The following is a 16,942-nucleotide window of genomic DNA, read 5'->3' as shown; positions in this document are numbered from 1 at the left end:
TCCGCTAGCCTCGCCTTTCTTTCTCACGTGATCCAAGGAAGGTGAGAGGCAGCATTAAATTAAAGCTTGCGTATATTCTACCTATATCTTGTAGTCATTGCAAAGGCTCTTATATTAGAGGTGATTTTTTAAAAACCTGCTCTTTGTCCCTGCTCTTTAAAAAACCTGCTCTTTGTCTGGAGCTAGAATTAGTTCTTAGATGCATTCATCCTTTCTTGCATTGGGTATCTACACAGAATTGTCACTGGAAAGTATTTTCAAAGCCCTAAGATGTGCTTTGCAATGGAAATCTTTCAGGGCTATAAGAATGGATAATTTCCTGGCTATTAGTTGAATAAGAAAGACACATTTTGCCTTTCAGAGATTGTTATATTTTATAATGCAAAAATGGTTTCAAATATATTTAGTTTTTAAATATTCAGTAGGTGGTATGCTAAAGCTTAGTGTCCTTAGCTAGGCCTCATGTTACAAGTAGAGGAGGAGATGGGAGAGGGAATTGGTTGGCTGGCCACCCTTTCTATGAGGAAGGGCACCTGGAAATGGAAAGAAATGAATTGACTACCACATCATCCCCTGGAGGCCATGGCTAGGTTGAATGAGAATGATGGTGTTGGCATGAGTTGGGTGAACCTTATTTTTTAAAACTGATAGCCATCTAGACACAAAAGGACTAATACCGTACAACTCTGCTTACGTGAACTTCCGTCACTTTCCAGAGCCTGGCTAGCTGAGACCCAGGAGGTGGGCGGCACCTGGGGAGAAGAAGCAGGTGGGCTTCCCTGGAGCAGGGCAGCCGTGCTGGGAGAAGCAGAAATGAGGTGGAAGCTTTTAACATGAGCAGTCATTTTCAATTTGTAATAATGAAAGGCAGTGAGAACGCTGCTTTTAGTGGGGTGCTTGGGAAGAGCAAGTAATGTGTTTTAGGGTTCAGTTTGATTTCCAGCTTTGTTTTCTACTGGCTGTCAACTCCGGGGATACCAGTACCTGCCTCACTGGCATGTATATGTGAGCACAAAACACAGTACTTGCCACATTCTAAACAATAAATATAATTTCTCATTGTTATCAGGTTTTTCATTACTGTTTCAGCGTCTTCCTCCTACCCCACTATATACTGTGGATCTCTTCCATGTCTTCCATGATTTCTTCCATGTCTGCTTTGTCCTGTGATTCCTGGAATAGAGTCTATTGCTCTGTGTCGCTAATGTAATTGAAAAGGCTCTACAAGCTTTGGATGAGTGAAGGAAGCTGACATCTTTGTTTTAATCTACACATACTTCTACCTCCCATGTTATAGATCTGGCAACCTTAAAATTGCTGTCTGTGGTGTGGATATTTATTTATGGGGCTGAGCAAAGTAGCCTTGGCTTTGGTTGAGAGAAGGGATCGTTTCTATTTTTTAAAAATTTGTGTTAAATATAATTTTAGGAAGAACTTAGCATCTTATCCAGGTCAGTGTAAATCAAATGAAACACATCAGCTCTCCCTATAGGTAGATCTCTCCTTAGAGAAGAGCTCTGTGCAGAAGACTTATGAATAAATGGAATTTATATATCTCGAATCCCGTTTTTCCTGAATTATGTAATTGTTTTAGGTCAGTGCTGTAGTAAATGAGGTCTGTCATGTTTTGGCTTTGAGTTTCTTTATTCTCACCTATGCTATGTCCATTGTCTGTAAACAGATACTTAATCACATAAAAGAATCTTGTAATTTAAAGGTGTCCCACAGGGAATCTTAGTGTCAGTAATCACCTGTCGAATGTCAGGTGGCGAAGTACCAGGCATGATGGGATGTTCCAGGGATGAGTCAAGGGTGGAGCTGGAAGCTAGGGACAGGCAGGGTCTGGACAGTCAGACCCTCCTCGAGGGTGAATTCCTGTGTCCATTACCCCTTGTCTGAAAGGGACAGAATTAGCTCAGGCCCTACTCAGTCAGATGGCCAACCCAAGAGGCGAGACTGGTGGGTGGGATGCAACCACCACCCTTTAGGTGTTGGGAGCAGTGATTCTGCCTGGGGGACTATATCATCATGATTCTGGCCGCCTGGTCTTTTTTTTTTTTTTAAGATGGAATCTCGCTCTGTCGCCCAGGCTGGAGTGCAGTGGCGCGATCTCGGCTCACTACAAGCTCCGCCTCCTGGGTTCATGCCATTCTCCTGCCTCAGCCTCCCGAGTAACTGGGACTTCACTGGCCGCCTGGTCTTTTTACTCACAGTCCAACCCAAAGGGAGAGAAGGGCACTGGCTACATGATCAGAGGTTCAGGTGGAACAAGCATGCTAGTTAGAGAAACCAAGGCAGTGTCATTTATATGGACTGTACCAGTTTGGTGGTGTCAGGAAAAGGCTGTGACTTATTAAAGGTTCTGCCATAGCCCAGCGCTATGGGATGCCTGGTGTGAGGCTCAAGCACAATGCCAGGCTCCCCAGGTAGTGCATAGAGTTGCAGCTCTTCCAATCCCCTGCTCAGGGCAGACCCAGAGATGGGACAGGGTTGTTCTCTCAGGTGGAAAGCTCCAGGGACTACAACTAGGTGGGGCTTGGAAGGCCAAGGTTGACGCTCCACTGACTGCCACACCAGCCTCTCCCCGCCCCACTCCCCTCACCTTCTTCCCTTTGGCTTGTGTGGTGTTGTGCTTTTGAAACATATTTCAGGCTGAGTGTGGTGGCTCACACCTGTAATCCCAGCACTTTGGGAGGCTGAGGTGGGAGGATTGCTTGAGCCCATGAGTTTGAGACCACCCTGGGCAATATAGACCATGTCTGTACTAAAAAAGTTAAATATTAGCCAGGCGTGGTGATGCACACCTGTAGTCACAGCTACTCTGGGGGCTGAGGTGGGAGGATTGGTTTAACCCAGGGGGTCGAGGCTGCAGTAAGTGTGATCGCACCGCTGCACTTCAGCCTGGGTGACAAAGCAAGACCTTGTCTCAAAAAAAAAACAACAAACCCATATATATGTGTGTGTGTGTGTGTGTATATACATATATATATATTTTAAGTGAACATCTGAGACACGAGTATTACAAACAGACTCCTATATTGGAAAAGTGGAAGGTACCTGGGAGATCCACTCTCATGGCATATATTTCTAGAGAGAGCTTACACTTGCTGAGACACTTACGCTACTAGAGAGCAGTGTTTCTGCACCAGAATTTCCTGGAGAGCTTGTTAAGTTTAATTGCTGGGCTCCATCCCCAGAATTTTGGAATTAGTATGTCTGAGGTGGGGCCTGAGAAGCTGCGATTCCAACAAGTTCCCAGGAATGCTGCTGTTCCAGCAGCCACATCTTGAGAACTACTGTGGTGGAGCAATCCATTTAGTCACACTATGAATTTAAATTATAAATATAGTTGTCTAGTCTACCATTACTATAAATATCTTTTATTGATATGCTTGTCTATGTCTCCTTTGAACAGGTATTTTGATGTTGGACTGCATAATTTCTTAATCAGGTAAGCCAATAATTTTTATTTTCGGTAACATTGAATAACGTGTCTATTACGAAAGACTGAAATGGAAAATCCTTGTTAAATATCTTGATAAATAATGGCACTTATGTATATATATACTTGTCAAGAAAACATTGTTAACACTGTGGTTTTTTGTGTTTCCCAGAATCACACAGTTAAACAATTAAAGAAATCAATGTTTAAAGAGGCTTATTTCTGAAGTGATAGTTACCTAAGATCTTGACAAGTATGATTCCAACTACTAGGCTGCTGGGAAAACTAATTGAAAAATTAGGAGTGCCAGCTCATATTCAGACATTAAACAACCCCCTTAACCAATTTTCTCTCCACTGAATTTACTCTTTTTAAGTGGAATCTTCCAGTTGCTTTATAGTTGTGAAGATACAACCTTGTTCATAATTGAAAGAGATTACAGATGGCAGTTTATATCCTAGTTTATTGATGACTTTTACCAGAGTTGGCTTATGGGACATATTAATTTCAAATATCCGTTAAACCTAACAGAGGTTAAATGGAAATAGACCAGCATATTAATCATAGTTTTAAGAATATGCATATTTTGTCTGCTATCAACTTTGCTGTGTTTTCTAAATGTATTAATGTTGAGCAAGTATTACTCTAATACTGGTAAATAATGATCCTTAAAATGCTTGTCAAAAATATTGAGGGAAGCAGAAATGGTTGCCGAAAGACTGCAGGCTAAAGATGACAAGGAAACCAGAAATTATGTAGAGCGATTTGCTTTCTGCAAGTATGTATCTCTAAATGCGAGTTAATTCTGACTAATAGCCTGATAATGAACAGTCTGTAGACTCCATGTGACTTTTGGGTAAGTGTTATGGTGGTTCTGTTCTCTACAATGCATGGCCATCTCCCTATTGGTAAGATGCTCTTTGAGAGGAAGGGTACATAATTGACATCACCTTTATCCCCACCAAAAACCACATTTCCTCCACACTGGATATGGTGATGTCCTGAGTGAGGCCACGCATACCTTGTCCTCTTTGACCTCTTTTCCAAGGATCATCCAAGTCTGCACAGTGAAATCTCCTTGGCCTCCCCCATACTCTAGAAATATGGATGGTCCTGGCTTTCTCCAGGATCCAGACACAGATAGTAGTGTGTGAACTGCTATCTTTGACACAGCAAGGATAAATACATTTTAGCAGGAAGGACAAAGAACCGGCAGTCATGGGAAAGCAGGCATGAACATTCCATATTTGAACTGATCAGAAGAATCTGTCTGGATGTATTAATACTTCAGGGAGTAGTTCGAGTTTTTTATTTAATGTCTTTGGTGCTTTGTACAACTCCCATTGTACTGTTCCCTTAATGCCTTGTAGTGGATGCAAGTTTGTACTCTTCTTATTTTTTCTAGTAAATTTCTTGAGGTCAGGGATCATGTCTTAGTCACCTATCAATGATTAGATTCAGAAACTTGTATAGGATCAACCTTCAACAAACATTAGGGCTAGGAGGGAATGAATGAGATGAGACAGAAAGGACAAGGGAGGTGAGGCAGGTTGAGAGAAAGCTGTACAGTCATTTATTCAGCAAATAACTTAAGCCTACCATGTGCCACTTACTTGGATATGTCTGGGAATGCTGTCACTTGCAAAAACAGACATTTGATTTGAAGCTTTCCATGTGTTTATCCCTTGCCAGGCTTGTAGTTTAGAGCGAGCAGTGGTCTGCCTCTGCGATCTCTCCTCTCTTTCCTTCTTCTGGGCTCCAAACATTCCTCCTATGTTTGGGTTTGGAGGAAGGAGAGGGAGTGGTCAAGTGTCTCTAATGTGACTGAGATTGGGATCACCTTGCTCTGGCAGGAGGCCCTTTTGGGCAGGTGCTGGAAGATGCTCTAACTGGTCACCTTAACCAGTGTTCTGTGAAGCGAGCAGAACTGGGAGGGTAAGGCTTCTCTCTACCCTGCCGTGCCGTCTTCTGTGTTTCCTTTCCCTCATTCGGGTAGAGGGCAGAGCAAATCAGCAGGATTATTGCTTATCCAACTGGGGAATGAGAAGTCAGTTTTGCAGGCATCCCTAGCCTCTGGGAGTAGGTCTCTTTCTCTCCCATCACATGACAGTGTGCCCCAATAAGCAAGCATCTTAATGACTCCCAAGTTGTCTCTTCATCTTTCCTCTTCCCAGCTTGGGAGTAAGGGGTAGGGGTGTTAAAGATGGTGGTGGCTGGGAGCAGAGTCAGTTCTCCATCTCACAGTAATCCCAGAGTGGGGTGGATCTCACCTCTTTATTTGCAGCTTTCTTCAGAAAGTGAGTATTTTCAGGCCGGGCGCAGTGGCTTACGCCTGTAATCCCAGCACTTTGGGAGGCCGAGGCAGGTGGATCATGAGGTCAGGAGATCGAGACCATCCTGGCTAACACGGTGAAACCCTGTCTCTACTAAAAATACAAAAAATTAGCCGGGTATGGTAGCGGGCTCCTGTAGTCCCAGCTACTCGGGAGGCTGAGGCAGGAGAATGGCATGAACCTGGGAGGCAGAGCTTGCAATGAGCTGAGATTGCGCCATTGCACTCCAGCCTGGGCAATAGAGCGAGACTAGGTCTCAAAAAAAAAAAAGTATTTTCATATTTTCAGCCAGGTGCAGTGGCTTATGCCTGTAATCCCAGAACTTTGGGAGGCCAAGGAAGGCAGATCACTTGAAGCCAAGAGTTTGAGGCCAGCCTGGGCATATGAAAAAAAAAATCCTGCCTCTATTAAAAATACAAAAATTAGCCAGGCGTGGTGACACACACCTGTAATCACAGCTACTTGGGTGGCTAAGGCATGAGGATCACTTGAACCCAGAAGGCCAAAGCTGCAGTGAGCCGAGATGGGGCCGCTATACTCCAGCCTGGGTGACAGAGTGAGACTCTGTCTCAAAAGAAAAAGAAAAAGAATAAAAAAAGATATTTTCTGCTCCCAGCTTGGGAGGGAAGTCAAACCTGATGGGACCCAGCACCATTTATGACTGGACACCTTAGTAAGAACTGTTTCCCTTGTATAATGACCCTGAAGCTAGGTTGAAGAGGGTGGGGGCATGGTGGGGTTAGCAGTGAGGGAATGGCAGCAACAGCTCCTTTAGGAAGATAAGCTGTGAAGGGGAGGAAAGAAAGACAGGGCAGCTGGTGGAGAGGGCGGGTAGAGTGGGTATTTTTTTCTTTTTAATGGGATGAACTCTTGTATTTAGCCACCAGAAGGTCTTAAGTGCCCTTTAGACTTAGAGAAAGCAGTTTCATTTAGGTGGAGAGAAGTAGAGCCTGATTCCTAGGGGGTGTGAGTGGTCCCTTAGTAACCTCAGAGAGCAATGGCATTTTCTTGTAAATATATCATTAGAGAAAACCTTAGAGGGTTGGAAGAGTGAGAGGGATGGTACTTAAGGAATCCTTCTCACTCTACAATGGCCAAGAGAAGAAAATATACTTCCCTTTGTAAAAGAGCAAATGTGGGAGAAATTGTCATACGTTCCCCACACCCCCTCAAGATTAACTATGTTTATTAGCTCCAACAAGCTCTTAATGTGCAGTTTGGTTTGTCAGACTGTATTGAATGCTTGGTGTTTGGCATTAAAAAAAAAAAAAGCTGCAGCATGCCTGAAATTAATCAGCTGCATCTTTTAAATTGATGGAAGTCATGTCAACTTCTCTGGAATGACGTAGATTTCCACAAAGCTAAGGGCCCTATCTTTGATCTCAGACTAGGCATTTGCAAGGAGGGACATGCTTCCTTTTAAGCCTTGGAGTGCTCCGCTGAGCCATGGGGCAGGAAAGAGCTGTCACATTTAATGAAATGTGGGCATTTTTGGTATTAGTGTTTTGTGATGACTGTGGGAAAATTCAGTGAGCTCAGTCCTGCATCTTATAGAAATCATGGACAGAAGCAGCAATCACAACTCACCTAGGAATGGCCTCAGAAGAGGCCTACTGGCTGGAGTTCTTAACGTGACACTGCACAAGAAAAGGTGACCAACCTGGGGAAAGAGATTACAGAATAAAAATCTCTGTTTCATTATAGATAACAGGGTGGCTTGTTTAAATTTAGCTTAGTTTAGCTTTGGCAAGAAAGTAAGTGATTTTGGTTTGATTCTTGCTGACTGAGGCATTTTTCTTTTCTTTTTCTTTCTTCTTTTATTTTTGAATAGATATGGGGTTTTGCCATGTTTCCCAGACTGGTCTTGAACTCGTGAGCTCAAGCGATCCTCCCACCTTGGCCTCCCACAGTGCTGGGATTACAGGCATGAGCTACTGCACCTGGCCAGCACTTTTCATCTTACTCAGAATTGTAGCCAACACTGTCTCTTTTAAGACAAAGGTGTACATGTGGTCTCGCTTATATGTGGAATCTAAAAAAATTGAACTCATAGAAACCGTAGAATGGTAGCTACCAAGGTCTGGGAGTGGGGACTGAAGAAATGTCAAGGAATACACAATTTCAGTTAGAGAGGAGAAGGAAGTTCAAGAGCTCTGTTGTATAACAGGGTGACAATAGCTAATAATGATGTATTCTTGAAAACTGCTAAGAGAGGAGATTTTAGGCTTTCTCACCACAAAAAAGTATATGAAGAAATGCATGTCTTAATTAGCTTGATTTATCCATTTCACAATGTAAACGTATTTCAAAACATGTTGTACACCATAAATATATACCATTTTTGTCAGTTAAAAAATAATACTTTAAAAAAGATGAATGACACTTGTTTTGTTGCCTCCCCCACCTCTGACTGCTCCTGTCTGACCTCCTCAGATGGGGCAGTAGTTTTCAGTGGAGCAGGATAACGTCATGACTTTAAAAAAAATTGACACACTGTATTTATATTTATGGGGTACAATTTGATGTTTTGATGTATATGTGTTGTATAACGATCAAATCAGGATAGTTAACATATCTGTCATCTCATACATTTATTATTTATGGTGAGAACATCCAAAAGCCTCTCTTTTAACTATTTGGTAATATACAATACCTTACTGTTAACCATTGTCACTCTACTGTGCAATTGAACACCAGAACTTACTCTTCCTATCTAATTGAAACTTAGTACTCCTTGACCAGCCTCTCCCTATCCTCCTCTCTCTACCCATCTATGGTAGCCACTGTTTTATTCTCTGTTACTGTGTTATGAATTTTTTTAATCTTCCACATATCAGTGAGATCATGTGGTATTTGTCTTTGTATGTCTGGATCTTCTCAGTTAACATGACGCCCTCTAGATCCATCCATGTTGTCATAAATAACAGGATTTCATTCTTTTTTATGGCTGTGTAATATTCCATTGTGTTGCCAAAATCAAATAAAATATAGAGATGAATCTCTAAATTTAAAACATTTTATTTGGCCCCAGGCACGGTGGCTTACACCTGTAATCCCAGCACTTTGGGAGGCCAAAGTGGATAGATCACTTGAGGCCAGGAGTTTGAGACCAGCCTGGCCAACATGGCGAAATCCCATCTCTACTGAAAATACAAATATTAGCCAGGTGTGGTAGTGCATGCCTATAATCCTAGCTACTTGGGAGGCTGAGGCATGAGAATCTTTTGAACCTGGGAGGCAGAGATCATACTACTGCACTCCAGCCCTGGGTGGCAGAGCAAGACACTGTCTCAAAAACAAACATTTGGGAAGCAAGAAGTTTCAATTCAGGGCATACATACAGACCAGGTGGTCTTCGGTATGTCCAGAGAACAAATAGAAAGTTGGGAGTTTTATTAGAAAGAGAAATGTTATGTATTGTTTTGAAAGAAAGCTCATTGGCACTAGAGAGGCTTTTGAGAGATGGTAAGCTCTGATTGGTGACTGATGATGGTAAATAAAACCAGTGTTAGCGTCTTGGGAGGTCATTTCAGCAGCTACTGGGTAAAACTGGTCTTAGGGTTACAGCAGGCTGTTTCAGCACCTGAGCTGGTGGAACATTTAACTCTTGGAGCAGGTGCTATGTGTCCCAAGTGCTTTTCTTCCCTGGCCCCTCAACTCTGATTTAGTTGGGTATGACAAGAGTGACCCAATTTGTATAATTAACTTTCACAGTGTGTACATGCCACATTTTCTCTATCTGTGCATCTGTTGTTGGACACTTGAGTTGATTCCATCTCTTGGCTGTTGTCAATAGTGCTGCAGTAAACATGGGAGTGCAGATATTTTTTCAATACACTGATGTTCTTTCCTCTGGACATATACCCAGTAGTGGGATTGCAGGATCATACAATAGTTTGGTTCTGAATTTTTTGAGGAACCTCCAAACTGTTTTCCAAAGTGGCTGTACTAATTTACATTGTCACCAACAGTGTGCAATGTAAAGGGTTCCTTTATCTGCACATCCTTGCCAACAATTTTGTTTGCATTTTTTTTTTTTTGAGGCAGAGTCTCCCTCTGTCACCCAGGCTGGAGTGCAGTGGCATGTTCATGGCTTACTGCAGCCTCAACCTCCTGGACTCAAGCAGTCTGCCTACCTTAGCCTCCTGGTGGCTGGGGCTACAGGCATGTACCACCATGCCCAGCAATTTTTTTTTTTTTGTAGAGACAGGGTCCTACTGTGTTGTCCAGGCTGCTTTTGAACTCCTGAGCTGAAGCAATTCTCCTGCCTTGGCCTCCCAAAGTGATGGGATTAAAGGTGTGAGCCACTACACTTGGCTTTTTTTTTTTTTTTTTTTGTCTTTTTGGTAATAGCTATTCCAATTGGGGTGAGGTGGTATCTCATTGTGGTTTTGATTTGCATTTCCCTGATGATAGGTGATGTTGAGTATCTTTTCACATGCCTGTTGGCTATTTGTATATCTTCTTTTGAGAAATGTCTATTAAGGTCTTCAGTTCATTTTAAAACCCTTTGTTGTTTTTGTTTTTTGTTTTTTTGAGACAGAGTCTCACTCTGTCGCCGAGACTGGAGTGCAATGGCGCGATCTCAGCTCACTGTAACCTCTGCCTCCCGGGTTCAAGTGATTCTCCTGCCTCACTCTCCTGAGTAGCTGGGATTACAGGCACCCACCACCACGCCCAGCTAATTTTTTGTATTTTTAGTAGAGACAGGGTTTCACTATGTTGGCCAGGCTAGTCTCGAACTCCTGACCTCATGATCCACCCGCCTCAGCCTCCCAAAGTGCTGGGATTGTAGGCATGAGCCACTGCGCCTGACCCATTCTGTCTTTTAATTAGGGAATTTAATCCATTTACATTCAGGATTACTATTGATAAGTAAGGACTTACTCCTGCCATTTCGTTAATTCTTTTTTGGTGGTTTTGTAGATCTTTTTTTCCTTTTTTCCTCTCATTTTTTTTCGCTCTGGTCTGGTGGTTTTCTGTGTTGCTAAGCTTTGTTTTTTTATCTTTCTCATTTGTGTATCTGCTGTAATTTCTTTGTGGTTACTATGGGACTAACATAAATAGTGCTGTAGTTATAATAGAATTTTTAAAGCTGATAACAACTTAACTTTGGACATATGACTTTTAAAGGAGTACGTGATACCATCCTCCTCCCAGTGTCTCTGAAACATTAAATTTGTCATTTTATAATTTTTATTGCTCTTTAGCTTACAGATTTAAAGTCAGAAGAGTATTCACCTGAATTTTGTTTTCTATATTATTTATATGTATCTCTTTAATTAATTTCAAATACATATTTCAAATAAGAATCTAGCTTTTAAGAAATAGCAAGATAAATTTTCTTTATCATCACTTTTCATATTTACTCCAGAGACCATGTGTGAATTCATCAGAGCCACTACTTTTGTCCTAAGGAGAATGTCTTGATATCCTCTTGGGTCTAGTGGAAATGCAAAGCATGGAAATCATTACACTGATACTTCTTAGGCAAATATAACAAGGCAGTGAACCTCTGGCATGACCCTGAAGCTATTTGAGAAGATCTCTGGAGATCTTAATGTAGTTCTTAATATAGTCCTTAGAAGATAATTTTTTTCCACAAATAGAGTTTGCATATTAGAATGGTGTTCAGTATAGTACATATTCAGTTCATACAAATGCCAACATTTATATGAAATAGGGTGTGCCCTTTTGAAGCATGATTTTGTTCTGATGAGAGAGAAGGTAGAACATCACACCTGTTCACTGCTTGTAGTGTCTTTTATTCTTCTGGAGGTTGGTGCAGGTTTTCCATGAAGTCTCAAGTATCTTTGAATGGCCAGAAGGGCAGCAAATTTCTGCAATATGGGAGTTGGTGGCTTAACTGAATTCTGAAATGATTATAAATGATATAACCTGCTTTTGGGTTTTCCTTGTTGATACCCTATACCTGGCCCTTTCATAAAATTAGCCCTACAGGGGGCCGGGCGCGGTGGCTCACGCCTGTAATCCCAGCACTTTGGGAGGCCGAGGCGGGCGGATCACGAGGTCAGGAGATCGAGACCATTCTGGCTAACACGGTGAAACCCTGTTTCTACTAAAAATACAAAAAATTAGCTGGGCGAGGTGGCAGGCGCCTGTAGTCCCAGCTACGCAGGAGGCTGAGGCAGGAGAATGGCGTGAACTCCGGGGGACGGAGCCTGCAGTGAGCCGAGATCGCGCCACTGCACTCCAGCCTGGGTGAAAGAGCGAGACTTCTTCTCAAAAAAAAAAAAAAATTAGCCCTACAGCAGAACAGAATTATTTTTTGGGCTAAAAATCATTGGAATTTTGAGTTTTATGAATGACAGGGTAATTTTTAGCTTTCTTTATATTGGATACCACAAGTCTATCACCACATTTGCTGTAGTTAATTGTAGCATTCCTGGTATTGATGATGAAGTCTGCTCACCATCATTTGAAGTGTTTCTTGGATTGTGTGGTGTCTGAAATGTTCAAAAAATCTGCCTTGCCTCTTTAAGAAGCAAGGTGGTCCAATGAAGGATTAATTGAGGCTTATGCACTCCCTCTGAGAAGGAAGAGAGCTGGAGATGAGCCACTCGCTTTTTGGTGTCCCCTTAGGACTGTTTACACCTTTTTGGGCTCTGAGCTGCACTGGAAACAGAAGTTAAGGAGAGAGGTGCACATTTGATCCTGGAAGTAAGACCCAGATGGTAATGGGAAGTTAATTAGCGTCTGTATTCAGTCTTGCAGTTTAGAACCAGCTAAAACATGTGCATGTTCTGTGTCCACCAGGAAAGAAAGATGAAGCCATTATGTATGTATTTTTAAACACAGAGGTGATAACTCAGAGGCAAAAATACTTGCTTTGTTACATAGGATTTTAAACTTTGTATTTTGTAAATGTAACATAAAGGTTGATTTCTGTTTAAACAGTTTTTAATAGTGATATAAAAAGTGAATGCGCTTATTAAAACACTGCTTCCACGGAGGTGAGTCTAAAGTGTGTGTCTTTGCGGCCCTAATTAGGCATTGTCGATCATCTTTTAGTGGCATCCAGAGGGGAGAAATGACACCTGGGAGGAGTCCCCAGGTCTCTTTTATCCCTGCCTGATGAAAACTCATCTCCTTTGAAGTGACTGCAGTATCAGTTTCTTTTAAACTTTTCTTTGATTCCACCAGAAAGAAGCTAAGGATCTGTGTGGTGTTCTTGTACTAAAGTGTTTTCAATAAAAAGTGAAGAACGTGTAAGTGAAGAGACCTGGGTAACCAAAATAGGCCCCAAAGAGGCAATTAATGAAAATGCAGGCAGGGTGCTGGAGAGAAGTCCACTAGCTCCCATGGGGCTGGGTCCCCCCTTCCATCATTGCTCCTGCACCCAGTCATTTTCCAAATTGCACTGGCTTTGTCTTCTTGACATCTCTCACATCCACCCCTTCCTTTCTGTTTCTGGAGGAAAAGAATAATATGCACCGTTGTCTGTGAACTGGGCTTCTTATCTCACAGAGATGTGATGAGGTTTAATAGTATATACTAATCACTCAGCCCTGTGCCTGGAAATGATGGAAACTCAAGGCTAGTTTTATTTCCTTGCCCTGCACTCCCCAATCCCACTATACCTCTGGAATCAGAGTAACAGGATTCGAATCCTGACATGCTCTCTTTCTACCCATGACTGTAGATAACTCACGTAACCTTTCTAAGACCTTGACTACTTATCTGTAAATTGGAAATCACAATTTCTGGCTCAAGAAATTGCTTGCCAGGCTTGAATGGGATGAAGTGTGTCAAAAGTGTTTTAGGGGCCATAACACTCCATGCAGATGTTAGTTATTACTCAGGTCGTCATTTTCTTTCTGACCAGGTTGTCCGAGCCTCTTCCCAGTCCCCTCACCTTTCATGGCTTTTCTTTGACTTTGCTTATGGCCATCCATCAGTCTCACAGAAACCCAGCCCTGATGCTTCCCCTCCCTCCTCAGAACCAGACTTTATACAACCCCGTGTCCCGGGCCCACCACAGTGGGTCTTCAGGCTACCTTTCCATCTCATCTCACCGTTTTTCCCCTTGTGCCACTGCCACTTGGGACCAAATGCTGTTTTCTGCCCCTACCTCACCATCTCCCAGCATCTTTGTTGCCTATATCAGAAGTGCCTGAGCTTCCCCCATTAGTGCATATCCAAATCCCACCCATCTCAGTCCATCTCAGATGCTGCCTTCTCTGTGTAGCCTTCTTCTCTCTACCTGGATAACACTGCCTCCCAAGCCTCCTGGATCCTGGGAATCTTCCTGGACACTTTAGATCCCCAAGCTCTACTTCTGGGGATTGGGCTAAGTGGATTTGGGTAGAGTCCAGGAATCAGTATAATTGTAAATTACATTTTTTATATATATATTATATATATATATAATATATACAGATATATATAATATACAGTTATATATTATATAATTATATATAATATATAATAATGTATATCTTATATTATATATTATACATTATTATATATAAATGTATATTATATATTATATATAATATCTTATATAATATATTATAATATATAATTTGTATAATATATATTATAATATATAATATATCATATATAATTATATATAACATATCTTATATATAATTATATATAACATATCTTTAATTATATATAATATATTATATATTTATATATATATTTACATATATATTTATATATATAAGATATATTATATATAATATGTAATTATAATATATCTTGTTTTATATAATATATCTTATTATATATAATTATATATAAGATATATTTAATATATAATACGTATCTGTACAATATAATATATATAATATATATCTGTATAATATATAATATATATTGTATGTATATTGTATATATTATATACAATATATATTATATACAGGATATATAATATATACACTATATTATATATAGTATATATACTATATTATATGTAATATATTATATGTATTGTATATATACTATATATAATATATATGTATTGTATATATTATATATAATATATGTATTATATATACTATATATTATATGTATTGTATATATAATATATAATATATGTATTGTATATATAATATATAATATATGTATTGTATATATATTATATGTATTGTATATATATTATATATTATATATAATATATGTATTGTGTATATATTATATATAATATATAATATGTTATGTGTATTGTATATATATTATATATGTATTGTATATATTATATATATTATATGTATTGTATATATGTTATATATAATATATAATATATTATGTGTATTGTATATATATTATATATGTATTGTATACATTATATAATATATGTATTTATATATGTTATATATAATATATGTATTGTATATATGTTACATACATATATGTATTGTATATATGTACATACATATAACATATTGCATGTATATATGTTACATACATATATTGCATGTATATATGTTACATACATATAACAGATTGCATGTATATATGTTACATACATATAACAGATTGCATGTATATATGTTACATATAACAGATTGCATGTATATATGTTACATACATATAACAGATTTTTTTTTTTTTTTTTTTTTTTTTTTTTTTTTTTTTTTTTTTTTTTGCATGTATATATGTTACATACATATAACAGATTGCATGTATATATGTTACATATAACAGATTGCATGTATATATGTTACATATAACAGATTGCATGTATATGTTACATACATATAACATATTGCATGTATATATGTTACATACATATAACATATTGCATGTATATATGTTACATACATATAACATTGCATGTATATATGTTACATACATATAAAATATTGCATGTATATATGTTACATACATATAACATTGCATGTATATATGTTACATACATATAACATATTGCATGTATATATGCTACATACATATAATATATTGCATGTATTATATATATGTTTGTTATATACATATAATATATAAACAGAGTCACTCCCAGTGACTCTGATGCTCAGGGGACTTTAGGACCCCTGCTTTAAATATAGTGTGTGTGTGTGTGTGTGTGTGCGCGCGCGTGCGCGCATTGCAGCCCCCTCCCAGATAGTGAGCAGGGTCTGACTCATCTGGATCTTCCACGTAGTATTCCACAACATCTAATGTCTAGTGGGCTCCTAAACATGTTTAGATAAAGTTTATTTTCAAAAATGTAAAAGGACTTAGTAACCGTCTAATTTTCTTTTCATTTACCCCATTTATTTTTATACCAAATTAAGTGCCCTAAGTACTATTCTAGGTGCCAGGATCAAAGCAGTAACAGGATAGACAATGTCCCTGTCCTCTCTTAGCTCACATCCCAGTGAGTAAATGAGAAAACAAGTAAGCAGTGTGTGATGACATGGGTGAGCGTGGAGGACGTTAGCTAAATGAAATCAACCGCTCACAGAAGAACGAGAACTGCATGAATCCACTTTTATGAGGTATCTAAAATAAACTCATAGAAACAAAAACAAAAATGGAATGATGGTTTCCAGGGGGTGGGGGAAGGGAGAGTTGCTAATCAGGTATAAAGTTTCAGGTAGGCAAGATGCATAAGCTCTGGAGATCCACTATACAGCGTGTGCCTGTACTTATGAGTACTGTATGGTGTACTTAGAAACCTATTAACAGATTAGATCTGACATTAAGTATTTCTACGATAAAATTTTTTTAAATGAAGAACAAAAAGAACCCAAGTAAGCAAGCACTACCATTCCCTTGATGTGATGGAGGGTGCAGGTGTGAGTGCCGTGATTGAGGGGCTGGGCAGGAAGGCCCTCTTTGAGACAGTGGGCAACACAGAGATGAGTGAGGAGGAAGGGGTTACTGGGGAAAGGGTCAGGGCTGGACTATTCGAGCCAGAGGGAAGTGCAAGCCCCCAGCCCCTGAGTTGCAAAGGAACATGCTTGAGGAACAGAAGGGGAGTCTGGGGCTGGCCAGTAGAGGAGCAAGGAGTCCTCCGTGAGGCTGGAGGAAGAGGGAACAGCCAGACTGTGATGAAGATTGGGCTCCATTTTGAATGTGATAGGAGCCCTTGAAGGGTTTTAAGTAGGGGAGTGACAGGATCTGATTTAGATTTTCAAAAGTCACTCTGATAGACTTAGGTGGGAATCTAGAGAAACTGGGATTTTTGAACCTC

The 16,942-nt window shown here is 39.8% G+C and overlaps 1 protein-coding gene across 5 annotated transcripts in view; it reads left to right on the top strand.

Annotated features, from left to right (window-relative positions):
* The window catches only part of HHAT (hedgehog acyltransferase), a 357,081-nt gene that overhangs the window by 176,629 nt on the left and 163,510 nt on the right, over window positions 1-16,942 (top strand). For all 5 annotated transcript variants that reach the window (XM_003273028.2, XM_012506702.2, XM_012506700.2 and 2 more), the window contains one exon: window positions 3,416-3,451. In XM_003273028.2, the coding sequence (XP_003273076.2) occupies window positions 3,416-3,451 (36 nt within the window). The remainder of the gene's footprint in view (window positions 1-3,415; window positions 3,452-16,942) is intronic.

This window comes from Nomascus leucogenys, chromosome 5 (genome assembly GCF_006542625.1).
Source record: "Nomascus leucogenys isolate Asia chromosome 5, Asia_NLE_v1, whole genome shotgun sequence".
In the NCBI taxonomy this organism is placed as follows: Eukaryota; Metazoa; Chordata; class Mammalia; order Primates; family Hylobatidae; genus Nomascus; species Nomascus leucogenys.
This window is presented reverse-complemented; position numbering and strand designations above follow the sequence as displayed.